Below are 13,332 nucleotides of genomic sequence, written 5' to 3' on the forward strand. Positions count from 1 at the left end.
TGTGGAATCCTGCTCCGGACAGTCCGAAGTGGAATTCTCCAGCGGCCGTTTTTTACATTTGTTTCTATAAATTTTTAGACAAGTTAGTTCAGACGTTGCGGAAAACTCCGCTGCGGACCATAGGCTGCGGTGCGGAATTTTCCCTCCGCAGCATGCACATGACGTTGCGGAGAAGACGCGGAATTACACTGTGGATTTCAGCCTTTGCAATGCAAAAACTGAAATCTGTGGCAAGTCCGCTGTGTTTTCTGCAACGTCTGAATTACCTGTCAAATATGCCAATGTTGGTGCAGATTCGTTGCGTAATTGCCCCAAATCTGCACCAACATTTGCAGCGGAAAAATTCTGCCACGTCTGAGCGTGCCCTTAGGGTATGTTCACACGACCTATTTTCAGGCGTTTTTCAGGCTGTAAACGCCCCGAAAAATGGCTAAAATAACGGGGGCTGAACGCCTCCAAACATCTGCCCATTGATTTCAATGGGAAAATCAGTGTTTCGTTCCCACTGGGAGTTTTTTTATGCACCGTTTAGAAAAACAGCGCGTAAAAAAAAAGCCCCGTAAAAAAGAAGTGCATGTCACTTCTTGAGGCGTATTTGGAGCCGTTTTTCATTGTCTCAATAGAAAAATAGCTCCAAAACCGGCCATAAAAAAACGCATAAAAAAACGCTTGATGCTTAAAAAACGGTTGTAAATCAGAGGCTGTTTTCCCTTGAAAACAGCTCACTATTTTAGCAGCCGTTTTTTGTTAAGCGTGTGAACATAACCTCATCCTTACAGGTTTGCTAGGGATCAGATGTTCTGAAAACAAACTGTTACCACATTTTTCCTATGTCTGTGCTCTGCTGTAATCCAGCGTTCATACAACTGCTTATCCTGTATGACCCACTTTTACTCAGTCTTGTTTTCATCCTATTACTGCTCAGATGATGTGAAGAAGAGAAGAGTGAGAGTCACTTTGCTCCTCTGGCTTCTTCATTGTTATGTGGCACCAGGAGTGTAGCTTAAATACAGTACCAAAACCATTGGGATTTCCGCATATAATAATGTATTTACTGAAGGGCATGCTCTTAGCTCAAGGCTCAAAGAACACATGAAATGACATTGTTATGCAGAGTAGTCCTGTTAATCTCTGGTTACTGTGTCTGGTTTCAGCCCCTGTACATGTCAGAGCAGTCGCTTCACCCGTTTCTCATGAAGGAACATGGCATGTCTCATTTGGAGTGCAAAGTGACAGATTGCTCAAGTCTGCGTTGACGTGAGGGGTTCTTATTGCCTCTCTCTGTTCTGAAGCAGATAATAAATTACATAATCAACAGCCTGACTTCTCCTCTATGTCCACCATAAACACCCAAACAACAATGCTGATGAAATCCTGGGAAAATCACTCTGGGGATTGAAGATGTCATCTCTCGCTGTGTTCATCTGCTTAATACCTTTCTCAGTAGGAATGAACTGACTGGGCTCTAGAGATCAAAGTTGTGGCCAAATCTTCTATTGACTACTCAGTGGTAATTTTATCATTTTCTTCGTGTCATGTAATCAGCTGCTCTTTTATTCGCCTGTGCAAACAGTAAATCAGAATGCATCTTGTTATCGGACTGACTTTACCAAGTAACTAGCTCTCAACCCAAAGCCGGGAAAACCTGACCTGCTGAAGGGACTATGGAGGTTCATTGCTTTCCTAGATTTATGCAATGTATTGCCACAGAGTCTATTGTATATTCATAATATAAGATGCCTAAGATTGTCAGGCCAGGAAATACATATCTTCATCTGGATGAACCATACTTCTTTAAGGTCGGATTCACACGAGCGTGTTCGGTCTGTGATATACGGTCCATATGTCGGCCGCATTTCCCAGACCGAACACACTGCAGGGAGCCGGGCTCCTAGCATCATAGTTATGTACGATGCTCGGAGTCCCTGCCTCCCCGCGGAACTACTGTCCCGTACTGAAAACATGATTATAGTACGGGACAGTTGCCCTGCAGCGAGGCAGTGACACCTAGCGTCATAGATAACTATGATGCTAGGAGCCCGGCTTCCTGCAGTGTGTTCGGTCTGGGAAATGCAGCCTACATGCGGACCGTATATCATGGACCCAACACGCTCGTGTGAATCCGGCCTTAATTTTTGAAAACTGAGACTGTCCTGCAAGAAAAAATATAGAAAATGGTTCAGTATTATATGCAGCAAGAATATGCCTATACCATAACATTTCATAAAATATTGATGTCTCTTCATTTTAAAGAGGAACCGTCACTTCTCCTGACATGTCTGTGTTAGTAAAAAATGGTTTTCCTCATGAAATAACAATTCTGGAGCATCTTTACTTAGAACTTAGTGCCGTTCCTCTGTTATTCCTGCTAGAAATGTATGAATAAATTGACCACTGGGTGTTATCATACCACTTGTTAAAGGAGTGTGTCCCTACACAGTCTCATTCTGTCAGCACTGATTGGACAGTGTCAGTTTGTGTAGGGACACACCCCCATTTGTCAATTTACTCATAAATTTCTTGGGGCAATAACAGAGGAACGGCACAACGAAGAGTTCTAAGAAAAGATTCGCCAGAATTGTTATTTCATGGGGAATACAATTATTTACTAAAACAGACATGTCGGGAGAGGTGACAGGTCCTCTTTAAATGTATAATTTATTTTCAATGATCCATTGCACGGCATAGTGACCACAACTGTTCTTCTTGCAGTGTAGGAATCGGGGTGAGGTTATACTAATGTATTAGGAACCTGAGGGCTGCGATATGGGGAGAGCAAATGATGAAATTACCCTGGGAACTCACCACCTATGGGCCTACATTGCCTAGTGGCCTCAAGCGTTTTCTAGACACTCCCAGCAGTAAGACATAGTAGACAAGTAGTTGAAACTCATTTGTCTTTGTGCAGAGCTCTAATGCTACATCTGCATGCACTGCTAGCTAGAAAGAAGCCAATGGCTGATTGGGCATGTTTATTGCCATAGGAAGAGATAGATAAAATAATGCCAAACAGCACCACTTACTTCCAGCTGGACAATGGTTCAAGCATATTAAAATACATCATGTCCTATCCTTGTTTTCCCAACATCAAACAACGGGAGACAGTTGGGCTGACTCCACACACATTTGGCATCATTTAGATGGGCCGTAATACGAATAAGTTTGGGTCATTATACCCCCTGTCAGGCCGTAATACGAATGCTAAAATGTGGCCACATTACAGCTGACTTAGATAGTCCTGGATCCTGTCAACGTCTGCTGACAATTCTATAATGTGTAAGACCAGAATAATTAAACTTGCATAATGAGACTATAAAAATTTTCCATTTCTAGAAAAAAATTGTTCAGTTAAATCAAGTTGAGATCACATACTGGGGCGTATCATTATTCACATGATTTTTAGTGGTATTTTCTTTTCTAGTTTCGTGATTTCAGAACTAGTACCCATACCCTGTGAGTCGTGTTCCGCTTCAGGCATTTCTATCACAGCATACAGTACGCAGTGCATGAGAAAATCTCATGGGAGCTGCATAGAGCATACACAGGAAAAAAATATATATATAAGAACATAACATGGGCTTTATATCACATCAGAAATGTGGGTTTCTTTCACTACAGGTCAGGACAGGGTGTTACTTGCTGTCAAAATACATATGGAATACAACGTAGCCAGTGACAGGCGCCGAAATAGTAGAGGCAAATGCCTGGGGCCTCTGGCTCATGATGTTCAAATGCCCGAAGAGGAGTTCCAAAAAAAACCCCATATTCCTATGAATTAACAATTTCGGCTTGGTTAGAGCTCTTCTGTTTAAACTGAGTTTTTGGGATAGGTAATATACCAAAAGGATATCTGACTAATCTTCAGTCCGTCATTATATATATATGTGCATATACCAGGTCACATACATTTCCTTTTCTTAAGAAATTATTAAAAGTCCATGTAAACTATGGGTTATTGGCAGCCTGTACAGTAAAGCATGCTGCGCCCTGGAAATAAAGTTCTCATTCACGAGTAATCAATACTGTGATATGTGATAATGATGCCATAGTAGGAAATTAAAATGATCACTTTATGAGTAAAGAACGCTGTGCTGAAATATTACTAATAATTGAAATAATTTACCTTCACTAGGTCATGAAAATCCAAACTCAGATCTAATAGCAAAGCAAACACACGAGACAAGATTTGAAAACAAATAAATCTCAGTCCAGAATCAATATCTTAAATGTGTCTTTTATTAAATAAAATGAGCTATATTTCCTGTAAAAATAAGTGATTTAATGTGATGTATATTTACATCAAACCTATGAAAACGTACTAACATTTTTAACTATAACCCAGCGGGTATAATATTTAATAGCAAACTGGTCATGTTTATAGCAGACTTGTCTTCTTTTGAGCAGTGACATCAAAGAGAATCGGAAAGTGGCTTGATAAGCAGCACGCCAAGCATATGGCCCTCCCATTCATGTAGGCCTTGCCCCCTAATTACCCAACCAAATGGATTTTAATTATAAGTAGTACATATGACCTAGTGATTACAACCCAAAATTATTACTGGCCCTGGACTCAGACCCCAAATTGTATGCAGATTAGAAATCCCAAAATATATTCAAAGGCCAGACCAGACCCTAAAATAAATACAGACGTGAGACAAAACTGCAAAGTATAAAAGACTACACCCCAGAATAAATACACACCCCAGAGCAGACCCTATAATATCTACAGATCTCAAACCAAACCTGAGAATAAATACAGAACCAAAAAGTAATATAAACCTCAGACCAGACCCTATAATACATTCAGACCTCAGACCAGACTTCGCAGTTACTTACATCTCCTCACTTCCGTAGCGTGCACTTCTCTTCACTCCTGCACACAATTTTCTGGTGCAAGCACCAGAGTTTCTCCGACATTCTATGATAATAGGATACTGATGGTTTTAAAATATAACAATATAAATAGAGAGATTCAACGGCACTCACCATTCAGTAAAATGTTCTTTTTTATTGAGGCAAAAAGGTAAAGGCAGAAATAATGTGAAGCACAAGCCTACAGCCGTTTCCCGTGTACCCACGCTTTCTCAAGGCCATCACAAAGTGTGGTTACACGCAAAACGGCTGTAGGCTTGTGCTTCACATTATTGCTGCCTTTACCTCTTTGCCTCAATAAAAAAAAGATTTTACTGAATGGTGAGTGCCATGGAATTTCTCTATTTATATTGTTTTGCCAGTACTTATCTTACACACTACTGCGCACCACCTGTTTTGGATTTCATTGAAACCATTTGAGGAATGTGGTTCGGGTATTGTACTGGGACTCATAGTGCTCCAAGAGCCAGAGCAGTGCTGGTTTTTTTCTTTACATATTTGAAATTTGCATTTAAAAATATAACAGTTATTAATGCTCTACAAGATTTTAACCCCTTCCCGACATTTGACGTATCCATACGCCAATGTATGAAGCTGACGGTGTCGGCTGTATGTTACTGACCGCAGCATTTAAATCGTCAGAACAGGGGGCGACCCCCTCTAACAGCTCATCGCGCCCCCCGCAACGCAATCGCGGGGGGGGGGGCGATGGTTGCTTAATGAACGCCCCCAGGTCCGCCATCTTTGTACACCTATTAAGCCTTGCCTTCGGCAGGGCTTAATAGGTGCCTGTCAGAATCACGATATACTGCAATACATTAGTATTGCAGTATATCGTGCAAGCGATCTAACGATCGCTGGTTGAAGTCCCCTACGGGGACTAATAAAAAATGTAAAAATAAGTTAAATACAGTTTTTTTTGGTGTAAAAAAAAAAAAATATATTAAAAGTTCAAAAAACCCCCCTTTTCCCATTTTCCCCCTAGAGCATAGTAAAAAAATAAATAAACATAATTGGTATTGCCGCGTCCGTAAAAGTCTGAACTATTATAATATATTGTTATTTCACCCGCATGGTGAACGCCGTAAAAAAAAAAAAAATTGTAAACGCCAGAATTTCTATTTTTTGGTCACTTCATCTCCCACAAAAAATTAAATAAAAAGTGATCAAACCGTCGCATTTACACCAAAATGGTATTATTAAAAACTACAGCTTATCCCGCAAAAAATAATCCCTCATACCACTTAATCGACGGAAAAATAAAAAGTTGTGGCTCTCGGAATTTGGCGATGCAAAATACATTTTCTTTTTTACACTTAGGTTTTTACATGTAAAAGTAGTAAAACATAGAAAAAACTATATATATTTGGTATCTCCGTAATCGTATTGACCCACAGAATAAAGTTAACATGTTGTTTTAATTGCACAGTTAATTCCGTAAAAACAGCGCACAAAAAACCATGGAGGAATCACTGTTTTTTTCATTTTCTACCCCACAAATAATTTTTTTCCCGTTTCCTAGTACATTATACGGCAAAATAAATGGTGCTACAAAAAACGACAACTCGTCCCACAAAAATCAAGCCCTCATAGTACTATATTGACGGAAAAATAAAGACGTTATAGCTTCTAGAATGTGGGGAGGAAAAAACGAAAATGAAAATCTGAAAGTTGTTTACGACGGGAAGGGGTTAAGATTGTTAACGATAAAGTTTTGTCTATGGTACCAAATATGACTGGTTCAACTGATCTTCAATCTGCTCCAATGGTCTGAACTCAGGCTTTAAAATGTTTCAGTTATTACCATCATGTGAAAAAAAATACTTGTGAGGTAATACAAATATATAATATTGAATTTCAAACCCTTGGGAAGCATAGGGGGGTACTGGCTTTTATTGAAGAGACCCAGCAGGCGTATGGAAACTTATTTACAGGCAATGCTCTATGGAGAAAAAAGTAGGAAAATTAGCTCATATCAGGCAAACAAGGTACTCCGCCGAAAGGCAGAGCGACTTATCTCTGTACTTATGAGGGGCAAGAACCCAGAAATAGTGCTGTTTAGAGATGGGTCACTTTTCCTTTTGGAGGAGTCTCTTTCATAGTGGCGTTACTATCATAATGGCTGTACAAGGTATTGCAGCACTGTCCCATTCAAGTGAATGGGACAGCACTGCAATACCTTGCACAGCCACTATGAAAGTAATGGTGTGTGCAAATACCAAGAGCCTGAAACACACGGTAAGCAATAAAGAGGATCAGCAACCTCTCGATCACCACAGCCCCTTCAGACAGTTGATCGGCTGGTGTGCTGAGACCTCCACCAATCTAATATTGATGGCCTCTCCTCAGGATAGGCCATCAATTTTAAAATTCTGGTCTACCCCTTTAATTACTGTCTTTCTTGTGTGAAATCCATTTAATGGATTATGTGTACATTATTAGAGAGATTCTCAAAAGCAATTTTACATATCTGTTGCTTGTATAGCATCAACACATTCCATAGTGCTACACAGATTTAACTTACTAGTGTCAAAGCTGAAGACAGGTCTAGAGGAGGTGTATGTTGTATTGTCTCTAAAGGTGGCCATACGCTCGTTCGGCTGAGTTATTTTTCACAACTCCCTCGATCATGCATGCTATGCATGTTTATTTAATTGGGGAAAGGGGTATTAGCCACTGCCAGACATCTCCGGTAGCGGCTTATCTCCTGTAGAAACAAAGGATTGGCATGTTGAAATACAACATGTCTGATTCTATTTTCCCCCAACATCTACTGTTGGGGATAGGCCCCTATACACATGATATTGACGGTTGGTCCTGCCTAAATCTGTGGGTTCTGACCAGTTTTGTCTAATGTGTATGTGAAAGTTTAGATTTGGCAATTAGTAGATCATTAGCAACTTTGCTGAGTACAGTTTTAGTGATGGTTCAGAGTTCAGGAATGGAGAGATATACAGTAGGTCAAAAGGTAGAACAGTCGGATACAGTGATTGTTTCTTCAGTATATCGATGGTAAGCAATCACTGAATGCTGCAAAATATGGCATACCTTAATAACAGCTGCCATCCAGTATAGCCTACTCATGCCAGAATCCACATTATTAGCGCATTTGGACGTCATCGTAGGATGTCCACCCTCCAGGTTCTCCTCTATGAGCTAGAGTGGAGAGCTGCTGCAAAGAATGTCACGTAGGGAAAACCTGATTGCCAGAGGTTAGAGAAACTAGCGTTATTCAAAGAAGAACCTCTTTAAGAAAATTCGACAATTATCACCTATTCACAGGATAGGTGATAATTGTCTGATCGCTGGGGACCCCACCACTGGGACTCCAATCAATCACAAGAATGGTGGTCCCGAACCCCCTGTACCTCTACACTGCTCAATTGCAGGGAGGAGGACTTTGAATGGAGTGGCGGTCGAGCATGCACGCTGTCGCTCCATTCAAAATTGATGGTACTGACAGAAACAGCCATGTACAGTGCTAGGCTGTTTCCATCAGTCCTGTAGACATTGAATGAAGTTGCGGGAGCATTTTCGACTGCCGCTCGATTCAAGCTCCTTCCAACTGCGATGGGGTGTAGTGAGGATTAACGGAGGGTTCAGGACCCCGCACTCGTGAGTGGTGTAGGTCCCAGTGGTGGGGCCCCCAGCGATCAGACAATTATCAGCTACCCTGTACATAGGTGATAAATGTCAATTCTGGGACAACCCCTTTAAAGCCTCAATGACACTTGCATATTTGATAGTTTTCATCAATTTTTAAAGCAAAAATAAGGAGTGGAATCTATTCATACATTTGTAATCGATCACATCTAAGTTTTGAACTTAGATGTGATTGATAGCAGCTCGTCCTGCTGACACTGAACCCATCAGTACCGCTGACCGGATAGATTCAGTTCAGCACAAGATACAGCTACTCTGTATACAGGATACAAAGCAGCTGTATCTCAAAGTAAAAATAATTTTTAATAAAAAGTATTTTTAAAGATGCACACTTTTATATATATATATATATATATATATATATATATATATATAAAAAAAAGATTTCAAAGGCGTACATAGCCTTTAATATTGCGATAAAATTGTAAATAAACACACATGATACAGAGACGGGACACTAAAGTCTAGATGAGAGGTTTATTTGACCATCGAGCGTTTGCATTTACCCAAAGCAATTTGCGGATCTTAGAATCAAATTTTTTAACATAACTGAAAATCACAATTTCTACTATTGAATGTGGTGGTTTACGAGTATTTAAATGCTGAAATGGTCGTAAGCGACGAGTGAAGAAATTAGTTGGATCATGTGCATTATCGAAAAGTGTAAAGGCACCCTTAGTGGTATTTTGTAGATTAGACAAACATTGAATAACATCCTTGAAAATCAATTGTATGCAAACATTTCTAACTTTACTGCCAGTGATTGAAGACCAATGAATGGGGGGGGGGGGGGTGCATAGGGTTATGGGGGGGGAGGGATTGTACATGATGTAGAAAGTAGATGATGTGGCCAATACATAATAATAATAATCCTTTTTTATAAAGCGCCAAAATATTCTGCAGCACTTAATAATTCAGACATGCAGAACACTATACAGTATATATTCTACTATTGAAATCATAGTATGTGGCTAAGGTGTGTTCTATGTTATAATATACATAATGTCAATTTCTAGTGTTCGCTTTTTAGGAAATGCAATAATTCTGTTAATTGCACCCAATGCTTGTCTTGTCCTCCATTGAATAATCATTCAATAGTACTATAACTATAAAATTAAGCTTTTACAAGTGTAGTAACTAAAAAAGTATTCCCTTGCTTATCTTATATTGTACAATAAAATAAAATAAAAAATGTAGCTAGACTATATGTCAATATATGGCCGGCAGTAAACATTGTAGGGTTATATGAGTTAGCGAAGGTTTATGCCACTATTCATAGAGCTTTAAGATTTCAGATTTAAGTACAGTTCGGTCCCAGTTTAAAGAACTGCCACATTTACTTATTTATGCTGCTCATAAGCCTTCTAAAAAGCTTATATACCTCTTGTAATCTGAGAATCAAGGAAATTCTTTCAGGGGGGACTATTGTATCTTGTGCCTCTACTAAAGGCCCATTTACATGGGCAGATGATGGAGCGAGCAAGCATTTGTTCAAACGCTCATTCTTGATCATTGGCCCATGTAAACATGGCAGCGACCAGCTGACAAGAGCGCTCGTTTGTTGGCTGGCCGGATCTTTTATGTAGCCTATAAAATCGTTATTGGCAGCACAACTACCCATGTAGACTTTAGATGTGCTGCCGACAATGATGCAAACTGTATGGGGACTGAACGATTGTATTAATAGTAGTTCGTCCGCTATGTAGTTTGCATCAGCCTATTTTCAGAGCGCCGAGCAACTTATTATGTTTTCGATTGGCGCTCATTATGGGCAGACATTTGCCCATGTAAATTAGTTTTAACAGGTGAGTGACAGCAGGTGGCTATTGTCAGGCATTGTTTCAGTGTAACAAATAACAAGTCTGCACTATATGTTTAGCAAGTTGACTTAGGTATGGAAACAATACAAAGTTATAAATACTCTACAGCAAGTTACTGGCATAGGATTACTGTCAGACATTCATTCTGTCAACAGCCTTCATTCCCAGTTCCCCCCATTAAGATGCATGTGATTTAGCTGAACATACATATTATTCCAAAAGAGCAGGGGGAGAAAAGCAGCGCACAGTTATACCCATTGTTGCTTATTTCCTGGGCAAGCAAATGTGTCAAACAGGAAAAATCCATCTTATCTAATATTTTCGCCAGGCATTATGGGGGGGGGGGATTGTAACCCCCATAGATATTAAATTATTATCAGATCTTGTCAAAATCATCAGGATCTATCCACAACAATCTAATGCCTGTGGCAAGCTTTATAATATTATAGTATAGTATTATATATATTATATATAATATTATATATAGTATTATATATATTATTATATATAAAATAGCCCAAGCTAATTTTTTTGTGCTTTTCTGGGCATAAGTTGAGCAAGTTTTGATACAATTTTTCTATATTGCTATTCTTACTTTGTGTTCTGATCTATAATTGCGTTACTGTAGTGAATACTATTGCAATCAGTAGTGTAGATTCTCTGAACTTCCTGCTGCAATGGTTAAACAGCTGGACATCAAATTTTTTCCCCCTGTATTTATATATTTGCAGATCTTTATATAATCATACATCTTGTAAAATTATTATAATTGATCTGCATCTAGTATGATTTAATATCATGAACAATACATATAGATGCCTGGAATCACTATGACAGGCAGAACACAACTGGGAAAAATGCATTTGGAGTCATCGTTAATATCCCTATAAAGGAAGAACTAGGCAGGAAAATTACACCGACCAATAAGAACGCAGTCCCTAGGAGCCAATCCCATGGTCTCTGCAAAGACCAATAATGGATCGTTTTCTGTCCCAAGTCCAGTTACTCATTTAGCATTTTTAATCTGTCCTGGCAATGAAATAGTCATTTACCAATTAAATCCAACTATCTCTCGCTCTCCGGGAGGTGTCTCTTCAGAGCAGGTTCCCTTCCTCAACACATAGCTCATCCTGACCTGCTATCTCCAGCCTCTGTATATCTAGAACATCCTGCAATAGAAAATCCTACAGGACTCTAGTCAACAAATGGAAGAACTGAGCTGTAAATGCTTTTGTTGCGCTCAGTAAAAATAACCAGATGTTTTTGCGGATGACACGAAATAGGATGTTGGTCAGAGCTATTCTGTATTTCATTGAAAAAAGGAGTGGAACAACCCGTCTGCATCTCCCTCGCTCTCTCTCTCTCACACACACAGTTACAAGTGGCTTCAGCGCCTGAAGACTGAGGCTGCTGCTGCTGCTGCTGCTGCTGCATTGTGCACAGCTTTCTTGGAATACAGAAAAGGCAAATTTTTTATCTCGAATGTAACTAGTGTGACCAAAAGAAGAGAAATGCATCAGCTACAAACAAAAGACGTGAGCTGTGTCTATGATTCCAGAATGGAAGTGGAAAGAACAGACCATTTTCTCTTCGAGGTCAAGCCCATACTGCGAGATTGGTCAATATTGTTATTTTAAAACTCTTGACAAAAGATTCACCAGACATAAAAAGAACAACTGGACAATCTGAAGGCTATCGGTCACGAGACGTCGGAGGGCTTGAAAAAGTTGGCAATATTCATAACGCAAAAAAGTGACTTAGGGTTTATTTCCACTGCCGGAATCTAATGATGTGACAATATCCATTCTTTAGAAGAACCACCAAGATTGACCTGAGAAAAATCAATGGTGTAATTGTCAACTTTCTTAGTCTCAAAAAGAAATTATCAACATTTTTGATCTTGCGACGTTCACAGTATCTTGTCAAGAAGAAACAGATTTTTTTTGTTAGTAAACACTAGCCATGGCGGCCGCTATTGCCAGCTCCCTGATAAGACAGAAGAGACAAGCTCGAGAAAGGGAAAAATCCAATGCATGTAAATGTGTTAGCAGTCCCACCAAAGCCAAAGGGAACTGTGAAAAAAATAAACTCAATGTCTTCTCTCGGGTCAAACTGTTCAGCTCTAAAAAGAGGAGAAGACGACGACCAGGTTTGCCATCTTATTATGGTCTAACATCAACCTTCATTCATCAGTCATGCTTCATCGGACGTGTGTAGACGTGATGGCGGTTTAGTTTTATTAAATCTCCTGTATGATTTCACTGTGGTGCCCAATTAATATAGAAAGACCTATAGGCAAAGTAGATTGGGATCAGTTAATGTACAGGGCAATGTGTCTAGCTTCTGATTGGATGGTGTTGGGATAATCTAGAAAGCGGTAGACTGTTCCAGTGGACACATTGTTCATCTGTTTCATATTCTTAACTAGATAATCATTGAATCCTATGTCATCCAAATTCTGCGTGAATTTATTTTTATCACTATTTCCCGTTTTTAGCCTCATAGTAATATAAACAGGATACATTTCCACCATATAATTCACCTCTAAGGAATTGTCAACAATTTTGGAGTCCAGTCAGGTGATGTTAATATTGACACCTGATAAAGCCCCCCTATACATATATACATATATATATATATATATATATTGTACACTACAAGGGGCTAAAATTACAGAAATTGATACTGGCTATCATTTCCATGAAGGTTTTAACCAGACCTTCCCTCCTGCTGTAAACATATAATTTAGCATTCACAGTTTTCCTCTCAGCAGCTGCTTCTTACGCAGAAAAGGGAATTCCCTTTGCAGGTCATGTTTATTTTATAAATCACATTAAGAAAATTCTGTTTTATTTTTTCTCTCGTCTGAATGAATTAATTTGCACAATGTCAATGTTTAGATGTGTTACCTGTATTACAAAGGACTCCTTGTAAGCATACTATATTCGCTTTAGTCCACACTGCATTCATGAATGGT

General features: G+C 39.3%; 1 protein-coding gene across 5 annotated transcripts in view; it reads left to right on the plus strand.

The window, feature by feature from the left end:
- Positions 1 to 13,332, plus strand: part of FGF13 (fibroblast growth factor 13) — a 312,175-nt gene that overhangs the window by 240,574 nt on the left and 58,269 nt on the right. The window contains exon 1 of one of the 5 annotated variants that reach the window (XM_075835903.1): positions 11,399 to 12,504. The exons of the other annotated variants lie outside the window; for them this stretch is intronic. Within the exon in view, the coding sequence (XP_075692018.1) occupies positions 12,318 to 12,504 (187 nt within the window). The 5' untranslated portion in view covers positions 11,399 to 12,317. Of the gene's footprint in view, positions 1 to 11,398; positions 12,505 to 13,332 lie in introns of those variants that run through there. 5 annotated transcript variants of the gene reach the window in all.

The sequence above is a fragment of the Rhinoderma darwinii genome, chromosome 8 (assembly GCF_050947455.1).
Source record: "Rhinoderma darwinii isolate aRhiDar2 chromosome 8, aRhiDar2.hap1, whole genome shotgun sequence".
NCBI lineage: Eukaryota > Metazoa > Chordata > Amphibia > Anura > Rhinodermatidae > Rhinoderma > Rhinoderma darwinii.